The 20721-nt window shown below is 46.3% G+C and overlaps 1 protein-coding gene across 1 annotated transcript in view; it reads left to right on the top strand.

The window, feature by feature from the left end:
• Positions 1–20430, top strand: part of BGN (biglycan) — a 39117-nt gene extending 18687 nt beyond the window's left edge. The window contains exons 2-8 of the mRNA XM_033173008.1: positions 8632–8880; positions 12073–12185; positions 13613–13826; positions 14957–15067; positions 15410–15503; positions 19219–19357; positions 20196–20430. Of these exons, the coding sequence (XP_033028899.1) occupies positions 8640–8880; positions 12073–12185; positions 13613–13826; positions 14957–15067; positions 15410–15503; positions 19219–19357; positions 20196–20393 (1110 nt within the window). The 5' untranslated portion in view covers positions 8632–8639 and the 3' untranslated portion in view covers positions 20394–20430. The remainder of the gene's footprint in view (positions 1–8631; positions 8881–12072; positions 12186–13612; positions 13827–14956; positions 15068–15409; positions 15504–19218; positions 19358–20195) is intronic.
• The last annotated feature ends 291 nt before the right edge of the window (positions 20431–20721 follow it).

Below are 20721 nucleotides of genomic sequence, written 5' to 3'. Positions count from 1 at the left end.
CTGGGAATCGCAGCCCTGAGCAAACCATGCTTTCTCTTACTATACAAGAATCCAGGGACTGGGACAAAATCTCCCTTGCAGCATTCACACAGACGTGTCCACGACACAGAGTAATAATACGGTAGGGAGGCTCCACCTGGTGAAATCTAGGACCCTGGGCTGGGAAGAATTAAGATCTTGACATAAAAAATGGGAAAATATCTTTTTGTCCTTTTTTGTTGCAAACAAAACAGAACGAAAAAGAAACATAATCAGCTCACGGGGGTGGGGCAAATGCTGTTGGACTACAGTTCCCATCATCCCTGACCACTGGCCCTGCAAGGAGGGGCTGATGGGAGTTGGAGTACAGCAACATCTGGAGAGTGCCACATTGGCTGCCCAATAGAAATAGTCCACCAATCCGGGCTTAAAACATATACATATAGCAGTCCCCATGTCCAAGTAGAAATGAAAAGCAGGCAAGCACACTTACTGCATGACATCTCCTCGCATGAGTCCTACTTCCTTACAGTAAGAGAGCGGGCGCGGGACCTGTACAAGCCAGTCACAATGATCTCACCTCTCGGCAGGCATTGCCATCTGGAAACCCATGATGACTTGCTATAATTTTCCACATCTAAAGACCTGGGGGAATTGGTAGGGAGTGGGGTGTGGGGAGAGAGAGAGAGAGAGAGCGCCAACTAAATCTATGGCAGGCTCCCATCGTTTTCCTGCCCATGCAGCACAGTCCAAAGAAACCCTCGTGGGGGGTGGGGGTGGGGGGGCAAGGGATGTGTCTCTTTCTGACCACTATAGGCCAGGAGGCAGGCGAAAATAACTGCTAAATTACAGTCCTGCTATTCTCAGCCCCAGGGAATTACAGGACGCCACAACCTTAGGCAAAGGAACTCTCCTTTTTTTTAAGGACCGGGTGTCTATAAACTTCTATAGCTATAAACAGTGCTGATTTGGCTTGCTATAGGAAACTATATGCAATGGGAAATGCGGACAGGGTGTCTTGTGTGTGCTGCTTTACAGAAGACAGTCCTCCATTCTGAAGGGCTGCCAGAGGACAGGCCTCTCTTTGAAGGTGTCCTCCCTTGGGAGGGCTGTCCTGTCCCAAGTCTGGTTGAAAAGATAAGGAGCAATAGAAAGGGAGCCTTGATACTTCCCATCAACAGTTCGCACCACCTGGTCAGCAGAGGGAGCAGGCATATCAGTTGCATGGCATCTTCTCTACCATGGTGAGATGTGTTTCTGTTTCAATGACAGCAATCCTTTCCAGATGTATTTATCATTTCTAAATATTTCTAAATGACCATATGCAAATTTGCACCCTCTTTTTTTTTGCAATGGTGACCCTAAGCATGGATGACTTGCCCACCATTCATCTGTCTGGAGGTGCACCTGCCATACCGGTACAGAATAGGCATACGGTGCTTATATGTACTTGGAGGGTGGGGGGGAAATCACTGTGCCTGGGTACTGGTAGCAAACAGGGCTGGGAATGTGTGGAAGCTAACTTGCCAAACATGCACACAGGAACAGTGGATCTTTACAAGCCGCACAAATATGGAAACAACTTTTATCTGTATGCACTTTGCCTCTCATCTTCAAAAGGTGTATATTTTTGCTTCGTACATTTACAGCACATTGGTGAACCACAAGAATTCTAAGACGTTTTAAGCACACACATACACAAAAGAGTAGATTTACGGGGTCAGCAAACTTTTTCAGTAGGGGGCCGGTTCACTGTCCCTCAGACCTTGTGTGGGGCTAGACTATATTTTGGGATTTTTTTTAAAATGAACGAATTCCTATGCCCCACAAATAACCCAGAGATGCATTTTAAATAAAAGCACGCATTCTACTCATGTAAAAACACCAGGCATGCCCCACAAATAACCCAGAGATGCATTTTAAATAAAAGCACGCATTCTACTCATGTATAAACACCAGGCAGGCCCCCACAAATAACCCAGAGATGCATTTTAAATAAAAGCACACATTCTACTCATGTATAAACACCAGGCAGGCCCCCACAAATAACCCAGAGATGCATTTTAAATAAAAGCACGCATTCTACTCATGTAAAAACACCAGGCAGGCCCCACAAATAACCCAGAGATGCATTTTAAATAAAAGCACACATTCTACTCATGTAAAAGCATGCTGATTCCTGGACCGTCCGCGGGCAGGATTGAGAAGGCGATTGGGCCGGATCTGGCCCCCGGGCCTTAGTTTGCCTACCCATGGAGTAGAAGATGCAAGCCAGTCACCTCTGGTTTATATGATGCTAGGTAATGCTTCTCTAAGCAGCAGCCTGAGTGGTTTCTGATGGAGATATCTCTGGTAGGAAAGGAGCAAATGTTAACAGCAGAGCCAATGGAAAAGATCTTCTATTCTCACCTCCTGCTTTAATGCAAGCAGGTGGAATTAAGAGTGGTGCGGTGGGAGACAAGACAAATCTGACCCATGGGGCACACTATTCAATGGCTGGGGTAGCTTAGTCAGTAGATCATGAGACTCTTAATCTCAGAGTTGTGGGTTTGAGCCCCATGTTGGGCAAATGTTTCCTGAATTGCAGGGGGATGACCCTTGTCGTCCTTGCAAACTCTACAATTCTGTGATTCTATTATCTCAGTAAAACCTCATTGAAATTAAACAGGAGAGCTCTTGTGCTGCTCCTAATCATTGACAGAGTTTGTGCAGGGTGGACCAGGTCCCCTATTACCAGTAAATAGAAGAAAGAGTATTTGCTGCCATTTCAGGATTTTTCTGCCTCAGCCAACAAAATGTATTGGATGCCCCCCCCCCCACTTAACATATAAAGCTCTCCAAATCCCAGTGCTCAAAATGATTACCAGTCATGGATACATTAGGTGCTGCATGGAACAGAGAGGTCACATCCATCCCAACCCCGAGGGCTTTTACAGCCTACATGCCTTGGATAAAGAACAATTTTCAATAATTGACAACAGTGAGGGGAGAGTTGAATGGCAAATGAAGGGGGTGGGTGATTTCAGCCATTTATACTCCCATCTGCTTGCCAAAAGGCACTCTGAGCAGACATGCAGCCACACAAAATTTAAGAGCACAATACAAACATATTAAAGTTGATTCAGAAATCTTGCATGCACAAAAAAATGTTTCCTCCTCCAAAACAAAAAACAGACTTCTTACAATATGGAAAATGATGAGGAAATATATCGGAATGGATGCTCAATAAGCACCAGTGTCATCTTACCTCTTCACCAACTCCGTATAAACAGATCGGGATGAACACTCAATAAGCAGGTTGTCTGGAAGCAGCCTCTGTTCTAATTTCATTTCCCTCTGATTAAAGAGAAGCAATGTCTCAGTAGTGCCAAAGGGCTTTAGCATGGAGACAAGCAGTTCCCCCAGGGGGTACTCAAGGGTACGCAGTACCAGCACCTCTTTTTTGTTGCTGTTAAAAAGCGTGACACTTTCTGTAACTTAACTTAATGGTGAGTAGTGGCACCTATTTTTCTAGAAAAGAAAGCACTGGAGACAATTTTTCTCAGGGACAGAGAGAGGGATTTTAAAAAAATACATGCGAGGACTAGAATATTTTTCTCTTACATGTCTATTAAGATTTGAAACATAAATGTTACTGAGCTTTAAAGTACTACCATTTCCCCTTCGTTCAGTATCTTCCTTTCTCTCATTCTATAGTTTATCACTGCAAAGGTGTACAACATATCTGAAGGTAAGCAGAATCAAAGTGAAAATCTCTGTAGAAATGCTCTAAAAAGAAAGAGAGGAGAGGGCAGAGGAAGGGATGTGGTGCAACCAGTGCTATTTTTCTAGAAAAAGAGGTGCCTCCCTTGTTTTCTTATAAAGGCAATGGCGCCCACCTGAGAGGTGCCGGAGTTCAGTTCCAGCTGAAAAAAGCCCTGGGTGCAACCCACATTTTTTTTTTTTTTAAACAGAATTTATTAACATTTTCATAATATAACACAAACCCAACCCCACACCTACAAATACAAAAACAAATACAAATACACATAAAGTCAGGATTCTTCTTCTTATTTGTAACCTTACAAAGAAAAAAAATTTCTAGTTCTGAATCTTGACGCTTGACTTCCCCCGCCTTTTCACCTTCGGTTTAATTCAATATACTATTTCCTTAACAACTTTTCTCTGTAAAAAATTTAACTTTACTTAAAAAAAAAAGAAAACATACTTATCTCAATCTTTGCATTATACCTTAAATCGTAACCAAATATTCTTATAGCTAAACTTATTTCTTCTGTCCTTTATCATGCTGCTTTTAACTTAAAATTCAATATCTCCTTACTTATTTAAAATAAACTTATCATTAACAGACTTCACACTCCGACTTCGGATACCATGGCAGACCATTTAGATTATACATTTAATTCTTCAACCCACTCCCCCTCTGTCCATTGTTTTTTCCTGTCTTTCTCCAGCGCCAAATCTCCAATTGCCTTCCTCTGAGTGTCCACAGTTCCAGGCATCATCCACAGCAAACCCAGCATCGAGCCTCAGGGCGTTTCTCATCTGCATTCTGGGCTCCTCCGTTTCTTTTGCTTCTTCTTCTTGTAAAAATTCTAATTCCATGTCCCTTGCCCCCGAGCTGCCACCTCGGGGTCTGGATATTGTAAGTTTTCCCATTTCCAGTTGCTTTTCCCGGATTTGCCCAGCCATCTCAGACCATCTTTCAAACGCCCCTCCCAGCTCTTTGCCAAGGCATGATTCCATTGTGTAGAACTTTTGAAAAGCCTCCTCTGTGGAAAGTAGATCTTTTTTATGAATAATTCCACTCAAGACTTGTAGTTTCCGATCAAGCAGTTCCATCTGCAAAATAGTGAGCTTTTCCTCATCCTTTAAATATGAGGTCGATGCCAGTGTGAGCGCGAAGTCCAGCATTTTAAGAGAGAGGGTGAGTGTCAGATTTCAGTTCCTGTCTCTTCCTTCCTTTGTTTCAAATTTTTCCTACGACACACCAAGTCGCCGCCATTTCTCCGAAGCAGGAGTATAAAGACCAAGACTTCAAGCGGAGATATTTTTCCCCCAGTTAACCCCCGAAGGGAGATCTCAACAGACTCAGTTTTCAAATTCCAAATACTTTCTATTGATTGTTGTGGCAGCAGTCACTTAAAGAGTTAATTTCTTTCACCAGCCGAAGGGAGGGAGGCGGGCTGCCTTTCTTCTTTCCCCCAGAGCATTCCAGGAAAACAAAGAGTCAATCAAAACAAAATCGAAAATTCTTTCTAGTAGCACCTTAGAGACCAACTGAGTTTGTTCCTGGTATGAGCTTTCGTGTGCATGCACACTTCTTCAGATACCAAGTGTGCATGCACACGAAAGCTCATACCAGGAACAAACTCAGTTGGTCTCTAAGGTGCTACTAGAAAGAATTTTCGATTTTGTTTTGACTATGGCAGACCAACACGGCTACCCACCTGTAAAAAGAGTCAATCAATTACTCACAGCCTCTGGGTTCTTATCAGCTCCTTAATGACAGGTAGAACTTAGACGCTCATCACAGGCTTAGCCGCCGCAATTCCATCCCGGTTGGGGCATGTCCCCTAAAGCCCGGCTCCGTCGTCCCTTCACCCCCACTCCCCCTTTACAGGGGGTGCGGGGGAAGGGTTCGGAGCCACAACGGGCACAGCCGGGGAGCCCAGGGAGCGGGACGCTCTTCCCGCTCCCCAACCGGAGCCCCGCTATGCGGCTGCAGGGCTCCTAACCCCCGGAATGAACTGGGTGCTTCGCAGCCGAAGCATCCCACGACCACCCATAATGGCGTCCGCAGCCGGAAGTCCGGGTGCAACCCACATTTGGCACCGTCACCCTGGGGGACTGGACTCCTGAAGTTGACTGGCAGCAAGTGTAAGGATTCAAGGAAAGACATAACATGACGACAGTTGAAGAATAAGAAATATTAGTTTAGCTTCCTGAGCTGACTGCAGAGGGAAGGCCACCAAGGCAGATGATACAGATGTCATAGACCAGATGTGAGATTAGGTCACCACAGTATGGTAGCCACCACAGAGAGGAAAAATCTGTTTAAAGGTTGCTTGGAGCTGGGAGAAGCGAACTGCAAATATTGTTCTGCTAAGGCAAACCCCCGGATGATACAAGAGTCTTAGAGAAGAACCAAAAGGTAGCCCAGTAGTATACCACGTGGCAACAAACTGCCTTATTTCAGTTACATTATTATTATTATTATTATTATTATTATTATTAATTAAATTTGTATACCACCCTTCATCTGCAGGTCTCAGGGAGGTTCACAACATAAAAGTACAACACAAAAATACAAGAACAAGAACAAAACAAGTGCAAAACAAAAACAAGAGAAAAACAAACAAGCAAACCAATAGCCCCACCCCCACCCCATGTGTGCGGGGGGGGGGAGGGGGCAACCTCTTCGTAGAAGACATTGCCTTTTTCTATGACCACAAACCAGAGGTGGGGAGTGGAAGACTTGAAGCAAGGGGTCTCCAAAAGCACAGAGAAAGAACTGGCGCTATGGAAGAATCTCAGGGCAGAACATCCTTCACCAACCTGGTGCTCTGCAGATGTTGTTGAGCTACAGTTCCCATCAGCTGCAGACAGCATGGCTGTGCTAGTTGAGGCTGTTGGGAGTTGTAGTTCAACAACATCTGGAGGGGACCAGGTTGGCGAAGGCTGGGGTAGAGCTCGAGAGAGTGTCCCAAATACAAAGGAAGACTAGGGGAAAGGTACTCCCTCAGATGCGTTGTTTTCCATGAGAGATATGAGCTTGAGAATTGTAGGAGTGTGCTGTACATGGCAATGACCGTAACCTTATTACCTTCCTTTTGTTTAGCATATGGTGGGCTATGCATTGAAACCACACACACACACACACACACACACACACACACACACTTATACCTCAGCAGTTGGCATTTAGCCTTCTCAAGAGGCTCCCCCTCATCGCCCCCCGGTCCCAGTAATGTTTCCTGTGCAGCCAGGAAAAGGCAAACCCTCTCTACTAATGTTTTCAAATAAGTCTTGGCAGAAACCAGTTGGCATCCTCAGAGGAGCAGTGTTACAGCTGCGTGCTGCCCTGTTCCAAGTCGCAGACTGAATAGAGGGCAACAAAATGTAGCTGCAAAGTGCAGGGTCACACACACACACACACAGAGAGAGAGAGAGAGAGAGAGAGAGAGAGAGAGAGAGAGAGTCCTGGTGGGCCAGGACCACAGGCCAGGATCCAGGCTGTGAATGCAGTCCCTGCGGGCAGATTCAAGAGATCTTTGTGCACAGTCAGTTGTGTTGCAACTGACTACACTCTTGCACACACACTTCCTTCCTGTGGATACTTACTCATGGCTCCCTCATCAATCCCTCATGGTTCAGGCACACCCCCCACCCTGTTTTTCAATTCCTGACAGTCAAGTCACTAGGAAGTGCCTTGTTCAATTCATGTCTCCCTCAACCCTTTACTTACTGCATTTATATACTTATATATTCATTAGCAAGCATTGTTATTTACCATACAGCCCAGTCTTGCTTAGAGCAAAGTCCCCTGCCATGTGCAGGGAGGGTGTAGAACAAGAGGGCCACAGAAATAGAAACAGGGTGCTTTTATTATGGTGCTTCTCAGGCATGCAATTTGCTGCAGCATCTACATGACGTCATTGCCACCAAAATGCAAGTCTGTATTTTTTCTCACTCTATTTGATCCAAATTTACCCTTTTCGGAGCAGATCTGAGAAGCAAACTGCTGCCAACGATTCATTTGCAATGTTCCAGCATCAAGTTTACAGTACAGTGGTACCTCGGGTTAAGAACTTAATTCGTACTGGAGGTCCATTCTTAACCTGAAACTGTTCTTAACCTGGGGTACTACTTTAGCTAATGGGGCCTCCAGCTGCCGCCGCACGATTTCTGTTCTCATCCTGAAGCAAAGTTCTTAACCCGAGGTACCACTGTATTGAGGCCTCACTTTGAAGTACATTACAGTATATACTAATATCCCCATCTGGAAACACAGGCAGGCAGGCACGAACACACACACACACACACACACACACACACACGTACACAGAGATGTACACATCCCATCCTTCCTCCAAGCAGTTTGCAGGTCGATATGTGGTACTTTCTACATTTTTATCTTCACCACAACCTTGTAAAGTAGGTTGGGATAAGGCCAAATTTATGTAGATGTGATGTCAGAAGCCATATTTGGGGAGGCAAGGCTCCCCTAAAATATCTTGATTCAGTAAAGGGTAAGAATTTAAGCAAACCCCTAAATTCATGGGTCTAGTGGGGGTTGGATTTTAAGCCAGTTTTCCTGTGTCCTGGAAACTGCCTGGCAGAAGAACCATGATGGGAATGGCCAAGCCATTAACCCATTAAGAAAGTAATTAACAGAGACTCTCTGAGCCAGACAGAAAATGGGGGAAAGCCCAGTCTGAGGTGACAGAGGGCCAGAGTTTCAGGAGGGAGAGGCAGAATTGCAGTGGGCAATGAGGTAAGTGAACAGCAGGTGCCATTCTGGCCCTGCTGATTATGAACAGAAAGACGCTCTGTGATTCTAAAGGCCTTGTGGATCTCACATCTTACAGTCCCTCACAGCACAATCTGACTTCTGTCATTCTCTCTCTCTCTCATATTCTCACCTAGCAGCTCCCACTATGGAACACCTTCTCCTGCTGATGCCCCTCTTGGGTCTGGTGAGCGGTGACTTGCCATTTGTGCAGAGAGGATTCTGGGACTTTTCCATGGATGATCCTAATGTCCAAGAAGAGGAAGAGGCGTCTGGCATCTTCCCTACGTCAGGAGGGGCTGAGGCTGAGGACACCGTGCCCTTCTATCCAGGCCTCTGCCCCTTTGGCTGCCACTGCCACCTCAGGGTGGTGCAATGCTCTGACCTGGGTGAGTTGGCGCACGGGAGCAAAATAGCAGCCCAGGATTCTGGGGGTCTCAGTCCTGTTGCAAACAGGGAGTCGGTGGTGTGCCACTGGATGAGGTATACAGAGCTAACAAAAGGGCTCAACATATTACTCTGAAAACTATTGTCGGGGAACTTGAAGCACACGGAGCCTGCTATCACGGTCCAAGTTTCAATCACACACTCGGGGCCCAACTGCCTCTTTTACGCAAGGAAAGGGGAGCCTCCAAATCCTGTTGGACTCCAACTTCCATCAGCCCCAGCTAGCATGGTCAGGGATGATGGGTGTTGTGGTCAAACTGTATTTCATTCTACTTATTCATTGCATTTAATAGCCCATCTTTTCCTCCAATGAGCTGAAGGTGGCATACCTGGTTCTCTGGCTCCTCATTTAATCCCCACAATAATCCTGAGAGTTGGTTAGGCTGAGAAGGTCACCCAGTGAGCTTCATGGCTGAGTAGGGATTTTAACTCTGGTTTCCCAGATCTTATCCAATATGCTAACCACTGCACCATACTGAAGGGCCACAGGTTTTCTGCCCGCCCTCACTTTGCAGTCTTCAGTTCCACCCTCTTAAAGGTAAAGGTACCCTTGACCATTAGGTCCAGTCACAGACGACTCTGGGGTTACAGCGCTCATCTCGCTCTATAGGCCAAGGGAGCCGGCGTTTGTCTGCAGACAGTTTTTCTGGGTCATGTGGCCAGCATAACTAAGCGCACGGAAACGCCATTTACCTTCCGCCAGAGCGGTACCTATTTATCTACTTGCACTTTGACATGCTTTAGAACTGCTAGGTGGGCAGGAGCAGGGACCGAGCAAAGGAAGCTCACCCCGTCGCGGGGATTCGAACCGCCGACCTTCTGATCAGCAAGCCCTAGGCTCTGTGGTTTAACCCACAGCGCCACCCGCTGTGGCTTAATAAGCTGGATTTACAACTGGAATTGCTGTTAGCTCTGATTCTGCTTCAAAGAGCAGGTTTTTGTGAGGAAAGCTCCGGAGGGAAAACCAAAGAAAGGGTGTTTGGCTTTGGACATGGAGCAGGGACCGAGCAACGGGAGCTCACCCTGTCGCACGGATTTGAACCGCCAACCTTCTGATCGGCAAGCCCTAGGCTCTGTGGTTTAGACCACAGCGTCCACCCTCTTAGGCTACTCTATATTTTGCAATACATGCCTGGCCTTAATGGTGCTCTATCCCCCTCTGTTGGTGGTTATGCAAAATAGCAGTTAGGAAGCCAACTAAGAGTAAAATGCAAGGTCTTCTATAAAAAAGACATATAAAATAAAGGTAAATAAAAATATCCTTTTTAACTGATCAACCATTGTAAAAGAAAGAAAGAAAAGAAAAAGAACTGAGTATTTGCTGACATTGTTTGGAAGCTGTGCATTGATGGCCCCATTGAGTGGTTTTGGACTTGAAGGTTCTTCTCAAACTTGTGTGTCAGAATATGACAGTATTATATGCTTGAGAGAGACCTATGCTTGGTTTTGGTCCAAATTATTTCTAGCAACCCATATTGGTGCAAACCTGGAGAGCACCAAGGTTGTGTGTGTGTGTGTGTGTGTGTGTGTGTGTGTGAGAGAGAGAGAGAGAGAGAGAGAGAGAGAGAGAGAGAAACTCTCCATGTGCGTTTTAAGAGGAAGGAGGTAAAGGTAAAAGGTAAAGGACCCCTGGACAGTTAAGTCCAGTCAAAGGTGACTGGGGTTGCAGCACTCATCTTGCTTCAGGCTGAGGGAGCTGGCAATTGTCCGCAGACAGCTTTCTGGGTCATGACTAAACTGCTTCTGCTGCAACAGAACACCGTGACGGAAGCCAGAGTGCACAGAAATGCCATTTACCTTCCCGCTGCAGCTGTACCTATTTATCTACTTGCACTGGCGTGCTTTTGAACTGCTAGGTTGGCAGAAGTGACAGGAAGGAGGATACAGATTAGAGCAGCATTCCCAATCCATGCCTAACAAACTCATGTTTAACCCAGAAGTGGTTCTAGGTATAGTTGGGTTTCCAGGTGGGACATGATGGGTGGACACAGCATCCTCGCCGTGCACAGCCTTCTGGAACCCCACATACCTCAAAGGATTAGTGGCTCTGATAGCTCAACAGATTCTGGGCATGGTTCTGCAGGCCTGGAGATCACCCCACACTCTCAAATCTGCCACTGAATCAAAATATGAGGCAGTTTCTCCCACCTTCTATACACATACAATGGCTCTTTTGTCATCCTCCCATCCCACACTCCATAGATGTTGTACAGACTTGTACAGGTGTTTTGCATGGCAGGTGAAAGAGAGAAATACCAAATGCCCAGGAGAAACTGTGGCTCCCTCGTCTCCCAGTTCAGCAATGCTTTTAAAAGCATGCCGTCTGGGTAGGAAGAGCTGGCAGCGCAGCACCAGGGGCGTTGCATTTTTCTTCAAGCGGAGGACCTGGCTAGATGAGAGGCAGCACGTGCGTCCAGAGTCAGTTCCCCTCCTGCAGTGGCAACACACCTTAGAATCCTGTTTCCTGCAAAGATGGCATCGCTCTTGCTTTTTGCAGGCCCTTAAATTGGTCATTATGTGAGGCAGGTGCCGCTGTGGTCTAAACCACTGAGTCTTGGACTTGCCAATCATAAGGTCAGAGGTTCAAATCCCCACGAGGGGGTGAGCTCCCGTTGCTCGGTCCCAGCTTCTGCCAACCTAGCAGTTTGGAATCACGCCAAAAAAGTAGATAAATAGGTATCACTCCAGCGGGAAGGTAAACAGCGTTTCCGTGCGCTGCTCTGGTGTTGGTGTTCCATTGCGCCAGAAGTGGCTTAGTTATGCTAGCCACACGACCCAGAGAAATTGTCTGCAGAGTGGACAAACGCTGGCTCCCTCAGCCTGTAAAGCAAGATGAGCACTGCAACCCCAGAGTCGTCTGTGACTGGACTTAACTGTCATGAGTCCCTTCACCTTTACCTTTAAATTGGGTCATTAGCAAGAGTTTCACTCCCAGAATCCTCTGCAACAGTGCAAAGCATTCTGGGACATGCCTGTTTGATTGGCACCATTCTATATTCCTTTGGGAGTAAATTATCTTGTACAGTCCTGGTTCTTGTCTTTCTGGGCTGCTTAGCAACTGCCACAATGATTTAACCTGCCCTATTAACTTTTCCTAACCCCTCTACCCATCCTCCTTCACCTGCTTCATCCAGGTCTCAAGGAAGTGCCTAAGGAGATCTCGCCAGACACAAAATTGCTGGATCTGCAGAACAACCACATTACTGAGCTACGCAAAGATGACTTTAAGGGGCTGCATCACTTGTATGTAAGTATGGCAAAAGCTTCCTCTCCTCAACCTATTACCTCAGTCTTTATTGTTAAAGAGGCTTGTGCAAAGGCTTTGAACCCCTGTCTCTCTGCTCTGCCTGCGGAGGGATCGCCACAACTCTCACTGCACTCCCTTAAAGCAAGAGACAGCATTGATCTCCATCTCCTCCTCCTCACCTTATCTTTGCACTACCCTCTGCTGGTAGGATTAGGGTGTGCACCTGCATTTTTTCACCCTTGTCAACACAGGGCCTAGCCACACTTACCTTTCCTCCACTCTTTCCAAGCATGGCTTGTGCTTTAAAGCCCCATGTCCAAAGCCAAACACCCTTTTTTTGGTTTTCCCTCCGGAGCTTTCCTCACAAAAACCTGCTCTTTGAAGCTGAATCAGAGCTAACGGCAATTCCAGTTGTAAATCCAGCTTATTAAGCCACAGCGGGTGGCGCTGTGGGTTAAACCACAGAGCCTAGGGCTTGCTGATCAGAAGGTCGGCGGTTCAAATCCCCGCGACCGGGTGAGCTCCCGTTGCTCAGTCCCAGCTTCTGCCCACCTAGCAGTTCGAAAGCACGTCAAAGTGCAAGTAGATAAATAGGTACTGCTCTGGCGGGAAGGTAAATGGCGTTTCCATGCGCTACTCTGGTTCACCAGAAGCGCCTTTGTCATGCTGGCCACATGACCTGGAAGCTGTACGCCGGCTCCCTTGGCCAGTAATGCGAGATGAGCGCTGCAACCCCAGAGTCAGACATGACTGGACCTAATGGTCAGGGGTCCCTTTACCTTTACCTTTAAAGAAGTAGGTTTTTGCAAGGAAAGCTCTGGAGGAAATAAAAGGCACACGGACATGAAGCTTTAAAGTGTGGATCTGTGCCTGGGAAAAGTGGAGGAAAGGTAAGTGTGGATAAGTGTTGATGGGGAAATGCACTAGAAAGTGTGGGGCAACACTTGCTTCAATGCAACATAATCTAGCTTCCCCACAAATAAATCAGGATGAATGCTCAACAAACAGGTCTGTCCTCCTGCATTTATCCCTCATTGTGAGAATCGAAGTCAGGCTCTCCCCACATAAGCATCCACTCTTGAGGATATAAATAGCTGCCTTGCACTGAGCAAGTCCCCTGGGTCAGTAGTACTGTTTATTTTGACTGGTAACCGTTCTCCAACGTCTCAGGCAAGGACCCTTTCCCAAGATTATTGAACATGAAATTCAAGGGATTGAGACTGGAATCTCTGATATGCAAGCCTGGGTTTCCCTTCCCTAATACATCCCTTTCTGAACTGAATTGGTGGAAGGTTACCTCCTTTCTCACTGCCCCATTCCTGGCCACTGGCAAAGTTATCTGGAGGATGGAATCCATTCCCTGTTCTATGCCCACCCCCACCCCATACGTACCCTGTCCCTCATGCAATTTCTTTCTATGGATGCAGGCCTTGGTCCTGGTGAACAATAAGATCTCCAAGATCCACCCAAAGGCCTTTAGCCCGCTGCACAAGCTGCAGAAACTCTACATCTCCAAGAACAACCTGGTGGAGATCCCTCCTAACCTGCCCAGCTCCTTGGTTGAACTCCGCATCCATGATAACAAGATCAAGAAGGTCTCCAAGGATGTCTTCAATGGGCTCAACAACATGAATTGCATTGGTGAGACATAGGTGCTCTACTGGACTGATGCCCACTGGGCCGTTCCTCCCTAGACATGCCTTGTGAGCTGTCCCGTTCCATGAGTTTCCTGAGGAATGTTGGAAGCTGGTCAGAATAAGCATTGGTTACTGCTAGGGGTGGGATTACCTGCCTCCATCAGGTTCTTGTTCTTTTCCCAATCTTACATTCAATCCTCCATGTTTCTGCGCAATTTGCCGTTTCATTTTATTTTATCCTTGTGAAAATTTGCCAGAATTTTAGTGTAAATTCCTCTCGATAAACACATTTTGTATGCAGTTTTTTACTAATGTACACATTTTTGCAAGCTGTTTCTGCTAACAGAATGCATTTTAATGTTATTTTCATCAATATATTCATTTTTACACACACTTTCCCATGATATGTGCATTTTTGTAAACACTGGTTGGTTGGATGGTTGATTGGTTAGAGAACTACATTACAAAATTCAGATAAGTGCAAATTTTGAAGGTTGGCTGGGTTTAGGTTCTCATACTGTTTTGGAAAGTGTGGATTGGATAGATGTGCCTTTAAATGTGATCTGAAATGGATTTCTTCCCCCATCTCTAGTTACAGCTTATGGTTTGTATAGAGGAGTGAGGCATATGATGAGCCCAGGTTTAGACTCTGTCTTAAATCAAGCCATGGCTTAGCCCAAGCAGTGTAGCACCAGCAGGTCAGGGGGAGAGCACCATGGCCACGATCTTCCCTCTGAGAGTCTGCACATTCACTAGTTCTCACTAAGTCACAGTTTAGGCTTTAGCATTACCTGCAAACCAGTTTATTTTCTACAGATGCATTTGTGTTCAAAGCAGTTTATAGAAAACAATGTGTTTGCATTCAATAGTACAGTAACCATATTAAATAAAAATTATATTATAACTAAAATACAGCACTAAGAATCCAAGAATTCCTTTTAAATATATCAGAGAAAATTATGTGAGCATAAAGCTTACCAACAGGTCGCTTAACAATACTCGTTTGCATCTGGCCACCCTAGAGAGAGAAATGGACATAGAACAATTTAAAATATGCCAAATGTTGGCATTAAACGTGGGCCTGATAAGAATGGGACGCTCTTGTTCTAGCTGACATGTTTTCTCTCCTCACAGAGATGGGAGGGAATCCCCTGGAGAACAGTGGATTCGAACCTGGTGCCTTTGATGGTCTGAAGCTGAACTACTTGAGGATCTCAGAAGCAAAGCTCACGGGGGTACCTAAAGGTAATGTGTGTGACTTCTTTCTCAAAGCTACCTCCTTATAGCAATGCTTAGCCACAGCTTTACTTGGCTATTATTAATGTAATTTTCTGGTAGCCAATTGCTCTGTAAGACCAATGCATGCTCCTCTTATTTTCCTGCTCTCATTGAAATACTGCCCCTCAATGAGGCCAAACTTAGATTCACAAAATATTTAGGGGTATGTGTCCCCCTGTGTCCTCCCAGAAGAAAGCAATGGTTGCAGTGATGGGCAGGTGGTACAGAAATTTAATCCTATCAATCTTTCTATACAATACATAGATATATATATATATATAAATAATCTCTCTCTGCCTCCACAACCAGATCTTCCTGAAACCCTAAATGAGCTACATCTGGACCACAACAAGATCCAGGCAATTGAATTAGAGGATCTGATCCGGTACTCCAGAGTCTACAGGTAGTGTGAGCAGGAAAGTAATGATGGGCTCCTCCAGACGGCCTGTTTATTATTATTTATCATTTATTCAATTTATATATCACCCTTCATCCAAGAATCACAGGACAGTTTACAGCACAGTAGGTCCACTGTTGCGTTCTGGGAATCATGCCTAAAGCCAAAACTGCGTATAGTCAAAACAGATTGGGTTCAGTGGTGGGTGGGATTGCCAAAGTAATTTTTCTCGGTACTCCACCCCAATTGTATTTATTTTTTATTTTCTTCCATGCGTGTAAAGTCAAATGCACACAAGTTAAATGTGTGCAGCTTTCAGGCTTACTGTAGACAGTTTATTCAGCATCCCACCAGTTTATTCAGCATCCCACCAGTTTATTCAGCATCCCACCAGTTTATTCAGCATCCCACCAGTTTATTCAGCATCCCACCAATTTATTCAGCATCCAACCAGTTTATTCCGCATCCAACCAGTTCATTCAGCATCCAACCAGTTTATTCAGCATTCACTCTGTGCCACTGAGGTTACCTGAACCACTGACAACAGCAATGGATCCAGGAGGATCCCCAAGCTATGTATCCACTGCTTCAGAGGGAATGCAACCCCATCAAAAGCAGGCAGCCTCCCATCTGTCTGGTCTAGGGAACCACCCACTAGCAGGGCCTCAGCCTTCTCTGGATCGAGCTTCAGTTTGTTGGCTCTCATTGAGTCCATTGCCAAGCCAAGACCCCCAAGATGCCTGCGGGACACATGTGGCCCTCACAAGCCTTCCCTGCAGCCTGTCACAGGTTAACAGTTCACACTCTGCCCCCACCCTGGCAATTCTCTGTCCTCAGTTAGCTAAACGGCTGCATGGAGGCTTACATATGGAGTCTGTTTTACATGGGAAGTAAGGGACATGGGTACATCTGAACCTGTGCACCTTCCTCCCTGCCACAAATGCATTGCCTTCAGTCTGCTAAACAGCTGTTTGGAGGTTGGAAGGAAACACAACCAGCAATCGCATCCCGCCACTCAGCTGTCTCCTCACAGCCTTCCCAGTCCTGCCCAGATGATTTGCTCTGGGAATAGCTGAGGTGTGTGCTGACCAGGTTGCTCCTCCGCTCTCCTCCGCTCTCCTCCGCTCTCCTCAGCAGTCCCATCACACAACTCCCCCTCCCCAGATGACTGGCACTAGGAACAGGTGAGGAGGGCACAGACATGCCTGCTGCCCAGTTGTTCCCAGCACCAAGCAGCTGGGGAGGCACAATGGGTTCCCAATGCGCCACAAGAGTGAGTGGGACTTGGAAGGCTGTGTGAGTTTGCATGTGTGACAGAGAGCAGGTGGACGATGCACAGACAAAAACATACTATGTGTATGTTTTTGTCTCTGCATGAGAGAGGGGCAGGAGGTACGTGTGTGTTTGTGCACACACACGAGTGTGTATCCTTCAAATCGTTGCCACGTGCAGCCCTTGGGGCCAAAAAGATTGCCCACCCCATTCTAAGATTATAAACATTCCTAAAATTGTTATGATGGGTCCAACGGTCATGAAGGCGGTTTCTGGGGCTCATCCACCTAAGAAGGTAGCCCATCTAGGAGAAGGAAACCTTTGGTCATGAATCTCTGCTGCCTTCTTTGGGAGAAGAAACAGACCACTAAGAGCCAGAATAGCTGCATAATATAAGCCACCTGCACCTGCGGAAATTTCACAACTATTGTGTTAAGTTTCCAAAGCTTTCTTCAACCAGCGAAAACATCTGAGGCAAATATTTTGTTCATGGCATCATGCAGACAGATGTCTTTCCCAATTCATTTAGCTTTCGGATATCTAATATTTCCTCCAAAAGATAGAATGATAGAATTCATGCATTCAAAAACAGAGTAGGAGGTCTTCAACAGGGGAGCGGGGGAGAGAAAATTTCAGGATGGAGTGAGCACAGCTTACAGGCAAGTAGACAGGGTTCGCCTCTTTCCCAGTGTACACCCTTGCCAGTTTTTTAAAAAATATATATAAACAGGGCAGGTACAGTTCTTTATAAGGAACAGACACAAGAAAATAGAGGCAGCTGGAGCTTTATGTAAAGCAGGTTTGAAGCTGGTATGAGTTTGTAGCATTGACTTGCCCATCAACTGCTAAATAGTCCTGCCATTTCAAGCATCAGCCAGTAGAGGGAGAAAGAGCCAAACTTATTAGTCCTGATTCCTAGGCCACTTTTCAGTGTAATGCTCCTCATACATACACCTTCCTTCTTTGGGTTGGTTGGTTGCTTGCTTGCTTATTAAGCACATTTCTATCCTGCTTTTCTACTACTGCCCTGAAAGTGGCTCTCACACAACAGATGCTCCATGAACCACACTGTTTACCCAAAACCCACCAGACCCTCTAGATCAGGCAGAGGCTCTTTCCCATGGGGCACTCTCGTGTCAGAGGACTGTGTGGAGGAAGAGGGCACAGGCCAGAGCAGGAAGAGAGACCAGGCAGCCACACGTCATCCTGACTGTCCTCACCCTGCCCTAGTTATAGCCACTTCCCTCCTGATCACCACACCTGGAGACCTGCTTGCCACAGCAGGTGTAGGAACAGGGTAGGTGGTGGGAGGGATCAGGCAGGAGGATCTGTAGAAGTCCAATGACAGCTTTATCCCCATCTTCCACACTTAAAGGAATACCACCATAAATGCAAACAAACCAGGATGAATGCTCAATAAACAAGATGGCTTGCTTTTCCCTGATTGCTCTCATCCTCTGCTATTTTATAGTTAGGTGGACACTGGCTGAACGCTGCATGTAGCTGTAATGGTTTGTAGTTGCAACTGTTTAAGCCCCCATTTTATATCAGCAACTCATTTCTCCTCTTCTCCACACACATGAAATGTGAAGCTTCCAGCAATCAGAGAAAGAATTGGAGGAAGGGCATTAAGGAAGCAGAAAAGAGGCAGAGTGACAGGCAGCCATATTCCAAATCCAGACTTGGCAATGGGGGCTTCCCAACCCCAGGCCCCCCTACTGGCCAAACGGAAGATACTGTTCAGTTGATTAGGCAAGGAAAGAAGGCCTGGCTAAGCTAGAGGTTTCGTGCTGCCCCTCTGCCAACCAACCACAGGGACCCAATGTTGCACAGCCATACGCTTTGAGGCTTGAATGAGACTCTGCTGGGTCCAGTCTTCTGAGTCACAGATGCACAGGGCTTTGGACTAGGACGGCAAGTTATGCATCACCAAAAAAAAGGGATATCAATTTGCCTACAATGTGCATATGGTAATTTATAGGTATAGATGCAAAACTAGAAATAATTATTAAGTAGAAATACATCTCACCGTATTGGGAATGACAAGAGGTGTATTGTACGCCTACTGGGTCTGCTGACCAGGTGCTGCTAACTGTTGATAGAAACTCCTAGCCCCCCCTCCTGTTTTTATGGTTCCTTATTTTTTTAAAACAGACTCGGGTCAGCCCTCGAAACAGAGGATCCTTTCAAATAGAGGACTGTCCTCTGGCAACCCTACAGAATAGAGGACCACACTGTGTAAAGGAGGGCAGCTGGCCATCCTAATTTTGGCTGTAGCCCTGAACACCCTCTCATCTCCCCCATTACTCTTCAAGAGTCCAGCCTACATCAAACTCCTGCCCTTTTCCAAGAGACAGATTTTGATCCACTTAACCTTGGTGATATTTGGAAGCTGCTGTTGTTTTGCCTTTGTTTTCTTTGTTACCTCCCCTTCCTTTCCTCCCGCTAGGCTGGGCCTGGGACACAACAACATCCGCATGATTGAGAACGGCAGTCTGGCTTTCCTGCCTAGCCTACGTGAGCTGCACTTGGATAACAACAAACTGTCACGAGTTCCTCCAGGACTGCCTGGCCTCAAGTTTCTTCAGGTACCAGAGGGGTCAGGGGTGGTTTGTGGAAGAGGTGAACAAATGCAGGACCAGTTTCAGGAGTAGGCAAGTTTGGGCAGCTGGTAGGACCCTACATTCATGAAGGTATCCAGCAACTGAGAACCAGGACCATCAGTGTTGCAGATGGGTCATCTTGCAGCTTCCTCTTTAGGCTGGCATGTGTTTTGCTTGAGTTGTGAAACATTTTTCTCCTTCCCAACCATCATCTCATGCTTTGCAACCGCTTCTACATTCCTGATATATTAACAGTAGGGGTGAACTAGATCTGGCCAGATCCTTTTCTTCCCAACTGCCTGTGGGTCAAGTTTGATCAGTGGGCGAGGCCACCCATCAGTTAAATCACTTTAACACCTGGTGGGTCTACGTAGGCCTGAAGGCAAGAGGTTTCCAAACAAATACAGTTTGCCAATCCTGATAATTATAATTTTTAAAGAACACCGTCTGAGCATGTGAAGTTTTGCATTTTAAAAACTCATTTAAATCACAGCACCGTCATGGCTAGGTAAATAAAATGGGGTTTGCTTTTGCTGTCCGGAAGTTAAACACATTCACTTTAAAAAAAAGAAAAAAGAAAATCAACAGTAGAGATTCCCATGATGCTAAAAAAAATGTAGGCCAACAGCTCATTCAGCATATTGTCTGCAGTCCTACGAAACCACAGCACGCACCTGAGCTTACCTTGAGGAGCCTTGCAGGATCTGAGTTGTCATATCAAAGGAGAGCTCTTTCCCAGGTCTCGGCTGCCTCACAAGCTGTGAACGCAAACTCAGTGGATCTTCCACCTCTGGGTAACCAAGTCTCACTTCTCCTCCCACAGGTTGTGTACCTTCACTCCAACAACATCACTCACATTGGTGTGAACGACTTCTGTCCCGTAGGCTTTGGGGTAAAGCGGGCATCGTACCACGGCATCAGCCTCTTTGCCAACCCTGTGCCCTACTGGGAGGTCCAACCAGCTACTTTCCGCTGCGCTACGAATCGCTTGGCTATCCAGTTCGGAAACTACAAGAAATAAAAAAGTTAGAGGAGGGTGAAGGGGAGGGAGGGTGGGATGAAGGGACAGAGAAAGCCAATGGGAAAACTGGGGGTAGGGGTGGGGGGGTGAGCAAGGGAATGTGGAAAAGCAAAGGCCATTCTGGGGAGGAGGGAGCCAGTGGGGAGGACCCAGTCAGGGTAACTAAAGAGACCTGGCAGAATACCAGCCAATGCCCAAGGAAGAGAAAGGGAAGGGATGGGAAGGGAAGGAAGCACACAGAGTTGACATGTGGAGGGAAATAGGTACAGATCTTACAACTTGACCAGCTTCAGACCATCAGCCCATACAATAATGCTGCATTTTTTCA

Source organism: Lacerta agilis, chromosome 16 (genome assembly GCF_009819535.1).
Source record: "Lacerta agilis isolate rLacAgi1 chromosome 16, rLacAgi1.pri, whole genome shotgun sequence".
NCBI lineage: Eukaryota > Metazoa > Chordata > Lepidosauria > Squamata > Lacertidae > Lacerta > Lacerta agilis.
This window is presented reverse-complemented; position numbering and strand designations above follow the sequence as displayed.